Here is a 19,511-nt window from a genome sequence, read left to right on the forward strand (position 1 = left end):
AGTGAGATATATGGATCAAAAGCTTTTCTCCTCGGACCAGCTGAAAAGATCTGTAACCAAGAAAACCACGTGAATGGGCGTCGGAGGGATGTCCTGGCGTGACCACTCTGATGCTTAAGTTAGTGAAGGGCTCAAGCAATAAACCAATGTAACCAGATAATAGTTGTGAGATTGGTGTGGAGGGTGAGTAGTAAATGAGCAATAAATGTGTGTATTCAATATCTGAATGGAGAGTAAATGCAAAGAGAAAACCTGGTATTTATAGCAGGGGATTTAATGATGACCTCGTTCTTTGTGCTGTTCATTAATTATAGTAGGGTGTCTGATTATACCCTATTATTCTGACATGTCAAATCTTCATATTATTCACATCCAGCATACCTGATTTTGTCAACCACTTGGATTGGTGTCAGAGATAGGTCGGTCGCCCACATCCTATTTTGTCGGTACAATTAAATGAGGCACTTATATCGAAGTGGCCTGGGAAGAAAGCCATCCGAGAACTTGCATGAGAGCCCGATAGCCCGATGATAAGACATCTCGGGCATTTAATGGCCCGGCCTCTAATGAGCTTCTCTGTAGATTCTCCCTGACCATCTGTCCGTCCCATGTCCCGGGTTGTACGGGATCCGAACTCCCTTGCCGGCCTGTCCTGCTGTCTTGGGTCATCCATGACCCGGGGATAATTCAGGTCCCTGATCCGGGCACTACTCATGTCCCTGTCCAGGGCACTATCCATGGCCCAGGATATCACGGGGCATCAAATACTATCACTGGCGTGGACGCGAGCTTTTCATTTAAAGTCAGAAAACTTCTCTCACATTCTTCATTCCAGAGGAATTTGGAGTTCTTCTATCTGAGTTTCGTCAGTGGCATGACCATCGAAGAGAAACTTCCGACGAACTTTCGGCAATAGCCAGCTAATCCAAAGAAGCTCCTAATGTTGGTTGCATTATTAGGTTGTAGCCCAATCTAGAATTGCCTCTACTTCTTTGGGTCCACTGACTCCTGATTCCGAGATCACATGACCTAAGAAAGACACATTCCTTAACCACAATCACACTTTTTTGAACTTGGCATAGAATTTCTTCTACTTTAGTGTCTGTAGGGTGAGGAGGAGTTGCTCTTCGTTGTCTTCCTCGTTGGGAGATTAGACAAGGATATCATCAATGAATACCACTATAAATTTGTCAAAAAACATCTTGAACATTATGTTCATAAGGTCCATGAAGACTGTTGGAGCATTTGTCAATCCAAATGGCATTATCGTGAACTCGTAATTCTCGTACTTTGTTCTGAAGGCTGTCTTTGGGATGTCTTCTACTCTCACATCCCACCCTCTTTATTAGAAGTTTCACTCTCGAAACTTGAGTTGGTTGGGTCTTCAAACAAGTAGGGATATTGTTTGTGCATATTATATTCAAACTCCCAAATAGCTTCACGTTCTGTGTGATTGGACCATTGCATCTTCACGTAGGAAATGGTACGTCGTCTCAGTACTTGGTAATTGGTATCACAATCTGAATAGACCTCTTCATGTTTTAGCCCTTCCCCCAAGTTTCCTTCGATCATGAGTGGTTCCACTTCCAACACATGGCTTGGGTCTGAGATGTATTTTCTTAGTTGCTAGCATTTAAGCCAAATTGCCCACACAAATTAAGTATTAAAATTACTAATTAGTTGAGACTCTTGCTAAACAAAATAGTTCCTCTAACATTAAAAAAATCCCTTGGGATAAAAACTGTCAGAAGAATTATTTGCAAAAATCAAGTTCTCATGTCAAAGTTTAGGTGACTTTGTTTTAGGATGTTTAATTAATTAACTTTTTTCACCACCAATTTTGAAACGATAAAAATAAAGAAGAGAAAATAACTTATCTTCGTTTGAAATGTCGGAGAGTAATTGCACCCATAAACAAGTCATTAAAACCCAACAACATAGGGCAGAGAAAGGAGTGAATTGCATTGTTCAATCAGACTTGTAAAACTTCAACCTCCGATTCTCTAAAATCAGTAAGAAGGTTGTCAACATAAATCATGCGAGATTGTCGTCCACTCGTTCTTGGTCCTTGTTAAAGACATCAAATCAAATATTGCAAGTAAAAATTAATAATAAAGATGAGCTCCAAAAAAATTAAACTATTTTAATATGAGTTTTACAACAAATTATTACTTATTAAAATTACTAACCGGTTGAGAATCTTGACAAAGAAAATAGTTCTTCTAACATAAAAAAATCTCTTAGGATGAAAACTGTTAGGAGAACTGTTTTTCAACCTTTTTTGCAGAGAAGTTGTTTTATTTAAGAATCTAACACATAATTTACAAGAAACTCAAAAAAAATACCCCAAAAAATTGATATTTTTGAAGCAAAATTGTAATGGTAATTATATTCAAATTACAGAAACTTCAATATCATTTATGTTTTATTTTCATTAAAAAAATTTAAAAAGATTATTAATCATCAAAGTTTTGTCATCGAAGATCTATAGAAAAAACTGAAAGAGCTTAACATTTTATTATGAAATAACTTTTCACAAAAACTATTTTCTGCATAGAAATGAAAGATTTTTTACAACAATAATATTAAATGATTTTTAGTTTTAAATATTTTTTCAAAAAAATGAAAAAAAATAATTAATCCTCAAATTTTTGTCAGATCTACATAAAAGTACAACATTGTGAAATGAAACAAAATTGCAATAAAATAACTATTTGTAAGGATTAAAAAAAAACAAAAAACCCACTGATTATCCTGCAATACATATCAAATTTTCTCGAGAATACATTAAAAAACCAAACCAATTTATGATATAGTTTTTTATATTAATCATCAATAATAATAGCGAACTGAAATATTTTCTAGTACTAGAATATAAATATGATGATAAATGAAACTTTTCATACTTTATAAACATCACATGGATTTCCAATTTATGATTATGATTTTCTATAAATCATGAATAACTATTGCAAACTATAATACTTTCTTGCACTACATTATAAATTTAATGATATATGAATTTTTATACCTTAGCAGATAACGCCTCATCAAGACCAGCGCCAAACCTCTCAAGAAACATGATTTCCCAAATAACTTCAAAATTGAAAACCATAACGTTAGCGACACAAGTTTACAACAACAACATTCCACTTACAGAATATTCAATTTTAAATATGTTTTACAAATTTTCTGAAGAAAAATGAAAAAATATATCAATCATCAATATTTTTCCAGCGAAGATCATTAAATAACCAAAAAAATCAACATAAACAAGCAACATCAAACATAACAAGGTCAAAACATCTCCAAGAAAGCAATTCACTGGTGTTTCATCAGTATTTCATGTATGTCATCGATAAATTTGAGAAAAAAAATCATCTAATTACAGAACTCCATCGCTAATGGTCAAACAAAAATTTCAACACAATGCTGAATACCAGAAACAAAATTAAAAGTTCAAAACTCGGTGTAATGATCAGCTTCAAAAGTTTTGAAACACGATGAACAGAATAATATTCGAACACTGAAGTTTAATATATTGCTTCGAAATTTATTGTGATAGGAAGAGAAGACGCGAACCTAATCAAGAATCGTTGATTCTTGAATGCCAAGAAATCTGTCCAACTCGATGCGAGAAGTAGGAAGAGAGGAGTGGAGACGGATAATCGATAAGAACGTTAGGTTTGAAAATTGGGCTGAATTTGGGGGAAGCATCAAATGGGTCTTCTCGCCTTTTCAAGCACTCGATTCTTGAACGCCGGAGAAATCAGCGCGAATTTGGGGGAGAGGAGCGGAGAGGGATAATGGATCAATGGGCTTTGAAGTGTTACCGTGTGGCTTTGGCCATTTGACCGTTGTGAGAGTATTTTTGGAAATAAAATCCAATGAGATTTGAGATACCGAAACAATTCATTTTTGTAAAATATTATATTTATTTAAAAATTATATTATAAGACATAAATAACTGACTCTGCATATTAAAACATTAGTATCTATAATAAACGTTTCTTGCAATAAAAAAATAAGAAGATAATTTTTTATAATAAGAAAAAGGTTAAGGAAATTTTAACGACACAATAATATCACCAAAATTTCAGTTTAACCGAAATGGCTGAAAAATTGATTTAACTCAAAAATAGAAATCATACCAAATACAAATGGACTATTTTGGTTTGTATTAAAATTAACCAAGGTTAAGGAAAAAAATAAAATTTTTGAAGCTTCGGTTATCTTATTTTAATCTCTTATATAAAATAACTGAAACCAACTTTCAGAATTTTAACAAACTAAAATTTTCAATTTAGTCGATTCGATCAGTTATTTCTATTTAACTGGAGTTTTTTATCCCAAAATTTGAAAATATCATTTTTTAATGAGTGAGTCTTACGTGAGATCGTCTCACGGATTTTAATCTGTGATACGGGTCAACCCTACCCATATTCACAATAAAAAATAATACTCTTAGCATAAAAAATAATATTTTTTCATGGATGACCCAAATAAGAGATATGTCTCACAAATTAGACCTGTGAGACCGTCTCACACAAGTTTTTGCATTTTTTAATTAATGTTATTAATTTATCTGTTATATCATTTTAATTATTTCTACCATCCATCATATTTATTAAAATTTCGAGCATTAGGCCATAAGTTCCTAGTTATAGTAAGCTAAAAATAATAATAATATATCATTTAAATTCAATTTTAGTAATAATAATCCAAAGACTATCGATTTAATTAGATATTAAAATTCATACTAAATTTTTTATTATTAAATAAAAGGAGGAGAAGAAATCTTGGAGCTTAAAACATTTTTTAATTACAAGTTTTCCTAAACACTACTTCGATAGTTTTTGGAAACATAAATATTTTGGTATTGGGAAAAATTTGTGTGAGATAGTCTCACGGGTCGTATTTGTGAGACGAATTTCTTATTTGTGTTACCTATGAAAAAGTATTACTTTTTATGCTAAGAGTATTAAATTTTATTGTGAATATAGATAGGTAGGGTTGATCTGTCTCACGGATCACATAAGGCCCACTCTTTGTTATTTTGAAAGAATTTTGTTGTGACGATAATATTCAATATACGAAAACTTTAATAAAAATTAATTCGTATCTTTTGACAACAAAAAAATATTTTTAAGAATTTAAAATAAATAAAGAAAACCAGGTAATTATCTTGTAAATATCAATCAAATTTTCTCAAAAACACTTCAAGAAATCCATTTATAATTTTCTCAACTAGGTTTTTTTATTTATTTTAAATCTTTACAAATAATTTATATAAATTTATTTCTTTTTAATGATTAATAATGATATATTACAAATTTAATATCTTATAAACATCTCATGGACTAAAAATAAAAATGTTGGAATAAACCATATGCACACCATCCCAAAATTTCCATGATATATAGTAGTGAGATCTATTAGAATTTAGAGATGGTGAATAAAATCTTTTAAAAATTGTTCTTGCAATAAAAAAATATTTTTATAACGAATAAAAAAGTCTTTTTACAAGGCAGAATGTATAGCATTTTTGTGTAATAAAGATTAATTAATTGTATTGAAATTGATGATCCATAATTGTATTGATAATGATGTTAAGATCAGAGATAAATTTAGAGGGGTGAATAAATTATCTCAGTAATTATAAAAATATTTCAGCCGAGTTAGCAAAACTAAAATGTAATTATTGTCAATTGAGTATCCAATAAGCATACAGAGAGTTGATATGCGGAAAAATGCTCATATAATATGTCGAACACTGAAAATGGTTTGAATATAATCGGCAATGCTATCAAATGGATAATTAAAGATAGACTAACTTAAATATAAACGACACATATTTTTTTCTCGATGTTCGGAGAATTTAACACATACGTCACATCTTCTTTCCTGCGGAAGAATTGCACTAAAAGAATTTGACACTTACAAATTTTATAGCTGCCCAATTGAATAGGTCTTATCAGACAACTTAACTGAAACTTTTAGTAACTTCTTCTAACAAAACTGAACAATATACTAACTTTTAGATTACAATTATTACAGAAGTGAAAAGCTAAGCACAAATAAGATCCACGTGGTTCTTTTATCATTTGGGCTCTGAAAAGATTGAAAATTATTTTCGCACAAATATATGGGAATATTGGAAATGTAAGCAATCAAGAGATCTATATAGAAGACTGATATATTCCTCTATTTATAGGCTATAATTCAACGGTCGATAAAATCAAATTTGATATCCATTTCAGATGAAGTAGCCATTCACGTCACTATCCACTCTGACAATAGTAAACTAATTATGCTCACGGATTTCTGACACTCTGTTGGAAATAAGAGACTATTAGTATGTAAAACTTTATCCAAAATTTCAGTTATACTCTGATTAATCTAAGAGATGGCAGAGAATTGTTGTTTTTGTTGATGATTGACTGATTTTTGGATGCAAGATGCTCCATCAGTTGTTATGTTATCAGCTAGAATTTTATAGCAGTATTCCTTTGCCATCAATTATTTTTCAGTTCAGCAAAAGTCAGGCTCTATCTAAGAGTTTTGCTTGATAAACATATATACGCATGAATCATTAGTTTTCTTCTTTGAATTCAGTTTGCTTAGGCTTTGTGTTTATCTTATTGAATCAGTAGCCTTGTTAAATCAACAAAACATAAGTGTCATAATAATTTCTCCTTTTTTGTGTTTGGCAAAGTTGAGTATTTGAATCATCGTATGAAGATATGAAGAATTTACATTTAGAGAAAATTTGTTAACAAAAATAAGGTTTATCTCAATTTGTATTTTCTTATGTATGTCATTAGGAAAATACAATTTTGAGAAACAGAAATTTCTGCCCATTTCGTCTTTTTAGATAATAATAAGAAAAGAAAAATCTTATGGATCATTGTACATTTCAATTTGAATTAGGGATTTCGTGGAGAACTCTAAGTGGCCCTTAACTACATATGCATCTGATATATATGCATTATCTTTATTTTATGTATTACAATAAATAAAAAAGGAGGTTTTTCCATGCGAGATCTAAAAACATATCTCTCCGTGGCCCCAGTACTAAGTACGCTATGGTTCGGGGCTTTAGCAGGTCTATTGATAGAGATTAATCGTTTTTTCCCGGATGCGTTGACATTCCCCTTTTTTTCATTCTAGTTATTGACCTCGGAAGGAGTGAAGAAGATTAGAGAAAAAATCAAATATCTATGACTAATCCTTACCCCTCCCTTTTTTCCATTTATTTCTTATTTTTAGAATAAGAGACGAAAGAGAAAGAATAAATGTGTATTCAACGTCTGCGAGACTCGGGTTTAGGTTCGAATTAAATAAATTAATAGAGGAAAACACTATTTCTTCTGATATTCTTTATGTCCAGAGTGTGAGTGCTTGCTACTAGGATCAGTTGGATTTCTTGAATGATCACTTTGCTTTGGAGCTTATCTTTTTTGACCTTTGATTGCTAGATTTAGCTCTCTTTTTACTGGTTACCATACCTTGACTGCTAGATTTAGTTTTCTTCTAACCTGCTACTTTCTTGTTTTTGTCAACACAACAATATTCTTTCGGGTATGTAAGCACTTTAAGTCAGTTGATTATTAATGCCACCAACCTTTTCGGAGAGAGATGATTCTACTACAATGATGGTTTTTGTAAGATCAAGATGAGCATTGTCAGACTTTAGAAACCATATGAAAGTGATTTGCAGATATTTTTCTAGCCAGATGACTTGCTGATGTAGCTTGGATCTTTTTTATACTCTCTAGCTGTTTGTACATGCCCATAAAATCTTTAGCTAGATCAGAGACATCTTTGAGCATTTTATTTCTGAATTCTTCCACATTTTCCATAGTATTCAATTGATTTCTTTTAAGAACGGGGAAGGCCAGGGCATCTCCTTGGCAATAGAAAGATTAAGATTTGTAGCCTTATTGTTCGAAGGCCCTACCAGTTCTATCATCATGATATTTGGACCGGTTTGACTGGATTTATCTTTAGGTGAACTATTAGAATTTTCCTGATTAATTTGTTCAGCAATCGAACCAAGTGAATCTACCTGATTGATTTGCTTTGAACCAGACATTATAGCAATATGAGAAGTCATTTCTTGGGGGATTGCTAGAATAACATCGGGTATTGCCTTATCATACTTACGCAATATCTCAACACTCTCTTGATTGAAAATTACCATCTCGACTATTTCTTTTGCAATAGATGTAGAAAAGATTGCTACATCTGTTTTTGTCATCATCACCTCCTATGGTAGGATGACTTCTTCAACTGGAATAACCACTTCTTTAGCAGCCTTTGATGCATTCAATTTGATCACCATAAGAGAAAAATAAAAGTACTGCTTAAGGGCATATCATATTCATTACCAACATCTTCTTATTGTTGTGAAATATATTGTAAGACTTCATTAACATTTGCCAAAGAAATCTACCTTAGCGGAAGGAAAAAGAAGTTTCAGATCCAGTGATTCTAGGAGCCTCTGGGATAGGTTTTTGTGCTGATGAGGAGGTTGAACTACTTCTTCGACTGGTGGAGAGCCTACTGCTCTGGTTGTTCAACATTATTTTCTACTTTCTTCTTAATTGGAAACACCATAACATGCTCATCCTCCCACAACTTCATTTTCATCTGCAAAGATAACAGATCCATGTCTAGCTGATTTATTATTTCAATATCATCAAAAGTCATGGTATGCAGGGGTTTGTAATTTTGTCTTCATTCAACACAAATTTGAGTCAAATTTTTAATCTTCATGGGGTCCATAAAGTAAGATCTCCTCTAGAGGGCTTCTCCAATATCTTGAGTCTTGATTAGTTTTAATATGTTTTTCTCGAGGTATACTGCCTTATACGAAGTCTTCTTCTTCTTCAGTTTTTCCAATTGTTTCACTGTTCTGATACTTACCCATTTATCAAATATGTGAATTTCCTCATTTTTATACTCATTGACTTCATCATCAAGTAGATCAATTTGAGTCTGAACTACAGAGATAGGATCGGATTAATATATCATCAGCTCTTTTCCTTTAACTGAGGTTGTTGAAAACGTGGAAGTCAGTGTTGAGCGAGTTGACTGGATGGGATCTCGGATCACAACTCCCTTGGTACGAGGAGACGGAGGAGGAACTGGTATAGGAATTACCCTTGAAGGTGATGGAATAATTGGTGCTTGGGCTTTGGAAGCCAATGGTTTTTTTAGCATATTTCATCATTGTCGTTTTGACCTCAGCAATTGTCACATCTTTTCCACTCTTCACTTGAGAAACCGGGACAACTGCAAAAGGTTTCGACATCAATAGACTTGCAATAGAAAGTCTTGGAAGTTCTTGGCATCTTTGTGATTAGTGACTGCCTCAGAGTCACTGGAGTAAAGATCCATTTTCCTTTTGGGATAGCTACTCAGCTTTGGTGACTGAGGTGGCAATAGATGCCTATTTCTTACTGAACCAATAAATCAATCGGTCTCCAAGGAACTGACAAGTCCCACTCGTACTCTTTCTATTTAATTTGCATCCTACGTAATATGTATCTGAATAACCAGCTAAATTGAAAAATGAGTCCTTGTGATACCAGATTCTTACACTCTAAGTTTCTTTCAAATATTTAAATATGTGTTTAATAGGTAAATAATGAGAATTTTTGGGACCAAATTGAAAACGAGCATATATACAAACTGCAAACATGATATCAGGCTGACTGATAGTTAGATACAACAATGACACTATTAAACCTCGATACATTATTATCTCGACCGATATTTCTCATTCGCTTTTTCAAAATTGACTGATGAGCTCAATGGGGTTTCAAAATCTGAGAAATTCTCCATTCCAAAACGCTTCAGCAACTCTTTAGTATATTTGACTTGATTGATAAAAACTGCAGAGTCTAGATGTTTCACTTGTAAGCCCAAAAAGAATGTCAGCTCGTCCATGATGCTCATTTCAAGCTTATCCTTCATCAGCTTGGCAAAGGCACGCCTTAATATTTCTTAAAACATTTTTCACACCATATTATGTATATTTAATTATTCTTGCATGAAAAATATGATGCACTACTTGTATTTTCGTTTTTATGTCTAAATATGCAAAAAACTAGAGTTTTCATATTTTAAAACTCTTGCTATTGATGCACAAAGGGGCTGCCATGGTAGAGGTACTTGAAGAAATGTTTTTCCACATGTTTAAGAGTCCATACAAGCACGATTCAAGGCTGGAACGTGGGAACCTAAGGGCTGCACGATTTGTGGGATTAAGGAGAGCTAGGGCTCGAATTTTGGGTGATTTAGGAAGGAGGTTGTGCATGGTGCTTTCCAGGCAAGAGCCTGGGCTCATGAGTGTCATATCATCCAGCCATGGTGGTCCATGCAAGGCTGGAGAGGCAGGATATGGAAGGCGCATGGCTAGGGTTCTTCCTAGCCATGGCTGAGCGATTTGGGATGCACCATGCACGTTTACGTTCATGACCCGTAAGGGCTAGTCTAAGTGGATCCTAAAGGGTTCAGTCGAGGTCCTAGGATGGTTGGTCATGGGATGGTCCAATCGGTTAGGGTTTAGGTTCGAAAGTTTTGAGGGTGATATGAGTTAAGGGCGGTCCAAATAGGAACAAAAATTCAGTAGCTGGTATAGGCTTGTTAGATGGTCTTAATTGGTTTGATTTGGTTGTATACAGTATAATTAGGTGTCATTAAGCTATGGTTGAAGTTTGGAAAAGTTTGGTTAAGTTTCGAGTCAATACGAGTCAAAACCGGGATGTACGTCTAAGTTTAAATACGAATTGGGAAATTAGTCAAGGAGCTAAATTTTACGTCTAAGAAATATTTATGGGTGTATTTTAAGGTGTCATTTTAAGTTTGGATGAATTTGGGTCGTCATTTTAAGGTCTAAGCATAAATTGAGAAAGTTAGGGTTTCGGGAGCAAAACGGTCATTTTACACATGAAAAATGTTAGACGTCCTGACAGTGCCATGAATGTTGTAATAAATGTTAAAATGATTATTTTAAATGTTTATGGAATTTTATGATGAAACGTTAATGCTAAAAGACATGTTGCATGCTTGGTTTAAAAGAAAAATGATTTATAGTGCATGGATTTTATAAGTGATGGAAATACGAAAAGTTGAAGGAGGTGAATTGATTGTGACTAATACGATGATACGATGATATATAAGCCCAAGGATCAGTTGACGGGTGAGAGTGTCGCTGATGTCCCCACCGTCCTGTACCGTGGTAATACGTAGATGGATCCATCGACCTACAACTAATATGAAAGTCACAATTGAGGATCTGAATTCAATAAAAAGATATACATATACATATATGATGAAAATGAAAAGTATATGATGAAAGGAAAATGTTTAAGTTATGCATGTTTATGAAAAACTATTTTCTTAAAAGTATTTTCATTATTGCTTCTGAATGTATTTGTAGTATTTGCTATCATGATTAAGGTTTGTTGAGTCAATAGACTCACTAGGTGTGATCGATGCATGAGAACTTGATATTGATGGAGGTCTTGATTGTTGAACTACTTGGGCTGAAGGTGCACACAACCAGAGGTCGCTAGTTTCCACATTATGATTTACGATTACTCTAATATTTTACGACCTATATGCTTTTGAGAGGTTTTGAGAGATTTAAGAGTTTATGATTTATTTTGGTAAAATGTTAATTTAAGTTTGGTTGACGATTTATGATTTTACTGTTTTGAATTGAGTTCCTTTGTATTTTAAAATAATAGTTGATTGGTTTATTTTAAATGGTGCATAAGTACTTTAAATATGTGTGTGTACCGCATCATTTCGGCCGAAGAGATGAAAAAAGTTCTAATAAATTTTAAAGAAAAACGAGTAATGAACATTTCAGTACTACAATCAGTGGAGTTGATATCATTGATGCTGAAGCCGATACCAGTTTTGTCTCATGAGTGCTTTTGCAACTCCTGCATTTTTAAAGACTTAATGACGACTTGTTCCAAATGCTAATCAGTTCAGCTAATTTCTTATTATAAAAAATAAGCTACTGATGCTCATTCAGTACTATTTCATTTTCAGTTTTCATCTTTGCAAATCCTGCCTTAGGACCTAAAACTTTACCTCATCATTCCCAGTTAGGCCTAACATCATTGTCAGTTAGGATTGGTTGCTTTGATTTCACTTCCTCGAATGATTGATAAAGTCTCTTGTACTCGATTACCATGTCATCGAGTGCAGTGATGAGATCATCTGGTGCAAAATCAGTTGATTTAAAGTAAAATATGTCATCCTAGGTAGATTCCACTCAAATCAACCATGAGGTACTGTACTACATCTTCATCACTTTCACTGGAGGAGCAATCTCACTCGGATGATTCAATATCAAAATAAGCCAAATTGGCTTTGTTATCTTCAGCCACCAACACTTCTTGTTTTTTCTCTTTATGAATGTCTTCCCGTCATCCTGAACTTCTTTTTGTTGTCATGATATCGGCTTTCTTGGTCAATTGGCCTCCTCCCATCCTGCTTTCGCTTTGGACAGTCGGCTATGAAATTCCCAACTTTCCCACAGTTGAAATACGCATTGTACTCATCAGTGGACTATTTCTTGTGGTGTTTGTGTTTGCTTGGGCTTTGGAAGTCATTCTAATTCTTCCTTAAGAACTTGCCAAATTTCTTACAAATAGTGACATTGCATCACTTCTCAACTGCTCGGGATAACTTTCTATTTTGAGAAAATTTATACATTAGTTGCAGTAGTCAAAGTCTTTGTCAGTTTGGTTGAAGATTCACCATCCATTCTAGTTTCCAGTTCGAATTCATATTCTTTGAGCTATGCAAACAGATCGTGCAATTAAACTTTGTTAAGGTCATTTGATTCTCGAATAGCTATTGTTTTGATATCTCATTCTCTTGGGAGTGCCCTCATAACCTTCAATGCTATTTCTCAATTGTTATTCTTTGCCAAGAGCATCCAGTTCAATAATGATGATGCACACTCTTTCACCGAAGTCTGACATAGATTTTCCAACATTCATCTTGATATGGTTAAATTATTAAATAACAACAGACAATTTGTTTTCTTTTGTTAGATCGTTAGCTTCACATAGTTGCATCAGTTTATCCTAGATGTCTTTGGCAGTGTAACACATTTGAATCGTTCTGAAGGTATCTTTTCCAATGTCTTATACAAGATATCCTTGACAAAATTTTCTAGTTTGCTTATTATCAAGAGTTGATTAACATACTATATTAATACTATGGGAATTAAATATAATGAAATTTAGAGTTTTAATATCACAAAGACTTCCAGTCCTTATGGGAGAGAGACTCCTAATTAGATTATGAGTCTCACTCTTTATATACACCATAAGGGGCTTAATGCATAGTAGTTGTTTTCTTGTACAAAATAAAACAAAATCCTTCCCAATTTCACAAAAAAGCTCACGGCCACCTTAAGGAAAGATGGAAGAAAATTTTGCCCAAAAAATAAATTAGATTTGCTTAATTATTGATTAAGAATCAATAATTATTTGGTTAATTATTGATTAAGAATCATTAAGCACAAAATTTTAAAAATATTCCTATCTTTTGAAAGAAAAGTCACGGCCACCTTGTTGTCAATCAAGGAAAATTTCGGCCAATTTCGTTTCTTCCACCACTGCGTCGCTTTTTCTTTGGATTTTGGAAATTCGGAGGCTACAATTTCAACGTATAAATCGTTTGGATTTCATAGTGCAAACCAAGCAAGGAAGATAGTCTTTGATCGCAGACCTGATTAGACGATCAAAGGAGAAGAGCTGTTCGTAGGGATATACAAGAAGGGCTATATTCGCCTAAACACCGGAATAATTAGGAGTCCAGCGTTGAGAATACAAATGTATAATTCTAAATATCCTATCAATATTCTGAACACACGACGCCCAAGAACAAAATTTTTAAACTTCCATTGTGTCTTCGGTGCGAGAATACGCTATCCCAACAGCGACTTCCAACCCCATTGCCCACACAGTAACCATCAAAACAATCATGCCACCTTGCTGAAGCTCAACCTAAATTGAGGGGTTAAAAAACTTTAGGTAGAAAAGATGGGGATGGCCCCAACACTCGGACAACCCAAAAAAGAAATTCTAATAAGAAAAGTAACATCAAACTTTAGTTGGCTAAACTAACCCTTAAACGACAATCATCAAAGTTATAGCCATATCTTCCCCTGATAGAATTTTCTGCATCCCAAGAATTCTCAAACTAAACATAGATAAAATAACAAGATCTCAAGTTTTATTCTTATCTAATGTTTCCAACTCTTCTTGTAATGCTATCATCCACAAGGATACATCTGAGCTTTGAGTAGTCTCATGGAAATTCGATGGCTCACCATCCTCTGATAATAGACAATATACAATATTGCTTTAAGTGACATAATATGAAAGCAAACTTGATTGTCTGATAAGAGTCTATGGTAGCAACCACTTGCGAATTAAATTTTTTGAAAGATTTGTCGTTGGCACTCGAGGTGTATCACCCGAATCCAATGAGACTATATTGTGATAGTCACACAACCCTACATATCGCTGCAAACCTAGTGTTCCATGAGCGGACCAAACATATTGAGATCGATTGTCACTCCGTTCATGTTGCGATTCATAATAAAATTGTGCAACCAACATATATCACAACCTATGAATGGTTGGCCGATATCTTCACCAAAGCTTTGTGGAAAAAACAGTTTGAACATTTACTTCGCAAGCTGGACATCCAGAATCTGCATAGTCTGAGTATTTACTTTGCTAGCTGCACATCCAGAATATGCATGCTCCAACTTAAGAGGGAGTATTGGGATATAATATTGGAATGTAAATATTGTAAAATATGGTATTATTGAGCGTGTCCTTTAAATTAGGAAAATTCTAGAGGGAATGATATTTTGGTCAATTATGTAGATGGTTCATTGTGAATAAGCTATCACTTTTCCATCTCAAAGTTCTTTTTCTTTACAATATCTTAAGAAAAAAGCACAATGTGGATGTATATCATGTATGTGAGAGAAAAAAAGTGAAGGAGATAGAGCTTTTCAAGATGAACATGTTGGTAAGGATTTCTCTATAACACCATCATATCTACAACTTGAAGATAACATGACTCATAAAATTATATTAGAAATTTTGAAGTAGAGTCAAAAGAGAACTTTTTGTCCTTCAAACAAATTTTCTCTGCACATGGTGCTCACGAGATATGACAATCGACTTTAAAGATACAATTACTTACAACTTATGATAGTAGAACTACAAATCATAAGTTACACAATCAGAAACTGTAGAACACTCTCTTTTATAAGAAATAAGAAGTGTAAATACAAGATGGTTGCAAATGTCTTCAGAAATTTGATTAGTATATCAAAAAAAAAAATGTTTGATCTTGTATATTTAATATTGTTAAACTAAAGAGAAGTGTTTTTCAATCATATAGGTGTCTGTTGATCAATAAAACTTACGAAAACCATCAAAGGATATCATTTGGATTAAATGATATTAGTAAAACTAAAAAACGCATGCACCCAAGCACTGGGCCGCCACTTTTCGGGCACCACAGTGCTTCCCAACACTACCCGGAAAATCTGGGTAGAAAATTGGTCGCTAGGGAGGCCAAAAAAGGCTTCATTAGTTCAGAATGTGCTGCCAGTTCTTGGGGGAGCCCTTTTTTGGTCATCCTAGCCCATCTCCTACTGCATGGGCACTTCCCAGGCAACTCAGACAACAATACATACACGATAACTTTCAATTCTTTTTTATTTAGTTTTATCGATTGTGTTCGTTTTGGCCATGGAACACGTCTTGTTTTCATAAGTATTTCTTTGAGACGGTTTGTCCTCACACACATAGGTGACCTCCCTTTAAGGAGTATCCTACCATACTCCATCTTTTTTTAGGTAAAAGAATAATTGAAAATACTATAAGATTTAACCCCGCTACATTTGTAAGAAACATTACTTATCATCCTAGAAATGAGTAGAGAACAATTCCCAAGTGCTAGTGCAAGTCCTCATAATTTAGTTTCCTCAAATATATACGTATTTATTCATAATCTATTATCATATATCTTTATATTGTATTTTATTTCCCAAAATTCGAAATTATATACCCAGAATTTCGAAATACATATGTACATAATTGTACATATACAATATCTCCTCATTTAACTTCTTAAATCTTAATTTTGAATATATATCAAAATCGAAAATTAGGTATATTTATCACTTGAAATTTGAACTCTTTGGAAGTCTTTGTACACAAAAAATTAATGATCACATATCACTTTAGATAATCTGGATAATTATTAAATACAATCTTTGATAATCTAGTACAAAATTTCGAGTACATAAATACTACATCAAATTTTAAATTTGTGGATTTTATACAATAGATTCTGATATACATTTCTTGTTATTTATATTTTCTGATATTTCGACATGAATTCTTGGTATATTGTGATATATGAATTCAATCATATGATTTATAATTTTTTTTTAAATCTCGGACACCCACGCCAAAAAAAAATCACTTATTTTATGCGTACATATATATATATATATATATATATATATATATATATATATATAATGTCGTGGAATAAGCCGAGCGAGGTCAACCTTTACGGCCGTAAAATGATTACAATTATCGATATATAAACACTTTCTTAAAACAAGAAAACTTGATAAATATACATTTTTTTTATTTTATTACTACTACCCTTTTGATAGTGCATAGATGCAATTCCCATTAAGTGCGACTGATTTTAATTATCGATGAGATTCGGGCAATGATTAGAGAGAGATACAAGTTAGGACATACTATATAATTAATAAATTCGATTACGTTCCCACTTCCCAATATGCCTAACTTCAAAAAAGACTATTCATTAGCTACTAGCTAGTTAGTCTATGCATGTATGAATATATATATGTCTTGCCTTGATGAATTTAGAAATTTCAAAATAACGTGTAACTTTTCAAATATATACTAATTATACTCAAGAGATATGTTTACTGGTTAGTAAAATGCAAAGTTGCACGCATGCACTTGGGATACTATGATTACTAGCTACAGCTATACGAGCGGGTGGCTTCATTAACTATATATATGATTAAACATCCTACTTTGATATATATAATACCAGTATAGGGGGATCGGACATATATATATATATATATATATACTTGTTTTTTGTAATTAGTTAAAACTTACAACTTCGTTTAAGCTTTTGGACTGATTTGGTCATCCAACAAAAAGATCTAACGACAGATTCATGTCCGAAGCTTTTGGGGACCAAAGTCTATCATTGATTTTCTTTTTTGGCTTATATAATCTTCATACATGTATATAAATATTCTGATAAGAACTGAATATATAGTAGCTCCAAATAATAAGAATATAATATAAATAAATAAATAATGATATATATATATATTAAGGAAAAGGGAAAGGCAATTGAGATGAGAAGAAGAGTTTATCATCCAGTATCTATCTTACCTCTTCTGTCACTCGATCATTTTTCAAATATACATATATCCACCCAACACGTGTAATATTGCATTTCTCTTGCACTTGCCCACTCGATCATTTTACCCAAAAAGTGGAAGACCATAAATTAATCAACAACTTCATTTTTTTAAAAAAAAAAATCTGAGATGGATGAAGATGCTAGAAAACAATACACATCCATTTGTTCAAACATGGAAGTTTGAATCATCACAAGTTTTAGCACCAACAAATAAAGAAAAAATTCATTTCTCTTAAGAAAAAAAAAAACAAACACCCCAACCAAATAATATATAACTTATTGATAGTAAAATGATTACAATTAGTCATCTTTGAATTACAGAATCAATCCACTTGAAATCGCTCGATTTGTATGGAGATGAGTTGTTTCATACACAGGCAATTCTTCTCTATACCTTTCCATTCCAATGGCCGAAAGATTATCCAATTCGAATAAATCAGAACTTGCATAACTTGCTGCGTCGTCGTCTTCGTCATCATATTCTTGATCCAAGTTGTGGGATTTTGTGCGATGATCAAAACGAAACTCATTTTTCTGATAGTTTCTCAGAAAATCTCGTACAGCTTCCTCCACTCTTCGATTATTCTCTTTTACATTTACCTGCACCATCATCTCTTCGTTGATGGCTTCCGAATTCTGTTTCTTGCAGTTGACGTTGATTTCTTCTTGCAGGGATTTGTGCCCGCATGATTGAAAATCCTCATTGACGATCACCGGGGAGAACCTGACGGATCTTTTCTCGCCGCCTGCCGATTTTCCTCTAGACGAAGGCGTTTTGCTGAGGCAGGATCTGGAGAAAGAAGAAGCTGATGAACAAGTTGAGGCGTTAGCCGATTTCAAGATTGGAGAATTGGTTTCGGAATTACTCATTTTGGGTTTCTTAGTGTTTCCAGCAGCGGTGAATAAGGAGTTCAAGAAACCAGCGAGACGGGCGCCGGGGGAAATCGGCTGCTTCACTTTCTTCAGTTCGGCGTATAATTTCAGTGCTCGAGATTTCGTCTTCATGAATCCATCCTTATTTTTGCTGGCCGATTTCTCCTTGTTAAGGCTCGAATCACAGACCCGGATGGACTTCGGCCTCTTCTCGTAGAAAGATTCAGATAAGAATCCAGCTCCACCTCCGCTGGAGTCCCAAGAACTCGACCTGAGAACCGACTCAGCCGCTGTTGATTTCCTCCGAGCGGCATCCTTTTCACGAACCTTCTTTTCCATCCATTTCTCGATCATACAAGCCCGCTGGAAATTTGCAATTTCTTCTTCACTTCGAAACATGGCAGCACTAGTCTGCTGCTTCTTCCTCATTATGACATTAATATTCTCGTCTTCCCCTTGATCGAATGAACGGTAAATTTCATCAAGAAGTGTGGAAGAAAAAGAAGGATGATTTGTGTTTGAATTGTCGCTTATCTCTCTTCTGTGATATCCACACTTATCCACCATGTCTTGTAATTTTATAGTCGAGAAAACCTTATTGTCTGTTGAAGGGGAATCAAGAACTGAACCAGTGTACTCCAGACTTTAATGGGCAGGAAATAAAATCATGTATTAATCGATAGGTAAAAAGAAACATAAAGAATATATATATATATATATATATATATATAATCACACAGTCACACAGAGCTGATGGCGTTGAGGAGCTAGCTAGGAACAAGAAATTAGCGAAGTGGTTAGACTAATGGGAATATTGGGATATCAACAGTTGAAATTTCAAGCTAGAGCACTATGTAATGAAAGCAGGCCTCATGAGAGGAATTTTTTGTGCTTTCATACATGATAGAAGAAGGAATTATATTTCAAAAATAAGATTAATATAATTCTTGTCGGGACACTATTTTCTTACACTCTAGATACATCAGAAGTTTAAATTATTTTTATTTTGACATTCGAAACAGTCATGGACGTTGTATATATATTAAACCATTCATAGGGTGTATGAGTTGTTATATCTGCGCGTT

At 33.6% G+C, this 19,511-nt stretch overlaps 1 protein-coding gene and 1 long non-coding RNA gene across 2 annotated transcripts; both read right to left on the bottom strand.

The window, feature by feature from the left end:
- Window positions 1-2,626: 2,626 nt before the first annotated feature.
- On the bottom strand, window positions 2,627-3,835 carry LOC140820178 (uncharacterized). The gene is made up of 2 exons (XR_012115367.1): window positions 3,583-3,835; window positions 2,627-3,096 (listed from the first exon to the last, which is right to left on the bottom strand). It is a non-coding gene; the product is annotated as an uncharacterized lncRNA (long non-coding RNA).
- Window positions 3,836-17,715: 13,880 nt separating this feature from the next.
- LOC140819628 (protein BIG GRAIN 1-like B) lies at window positions 17,716-19,123 on the bottom strand. The gene has a single exon (XM_073179797.1). The coding sequence runs from the start codon at window positions 18,991-18,993 to the stop codon at window positions 17,869-17,871; it is 1,125 nt and encodes a 374-aa protein (XP_073035898.1). The 5' UTR covers window positions 18,994-19,123; the 3' UTR covers window positions 17,716-17,868.
- Between the last annotated feature and the right edge of the window lie 388 nt (window positions 19,124-19,511).

The sequence above is a fragment of the Primulina eburnea genome, chromosome 18 (genome assembly GCF_022965805.1).
Source record: "Primulina eburnea isolate SZY01 chromosome 18, ASM2296580v1, whole genome shotgun sequence".
NCBI classification, from domain to species: Eukaryota; Viridiplantae; Streptophyta; class Magnoliopsida; order Lamiales; family Gesneriaceae; genus Primulina; species Primulina eburnea.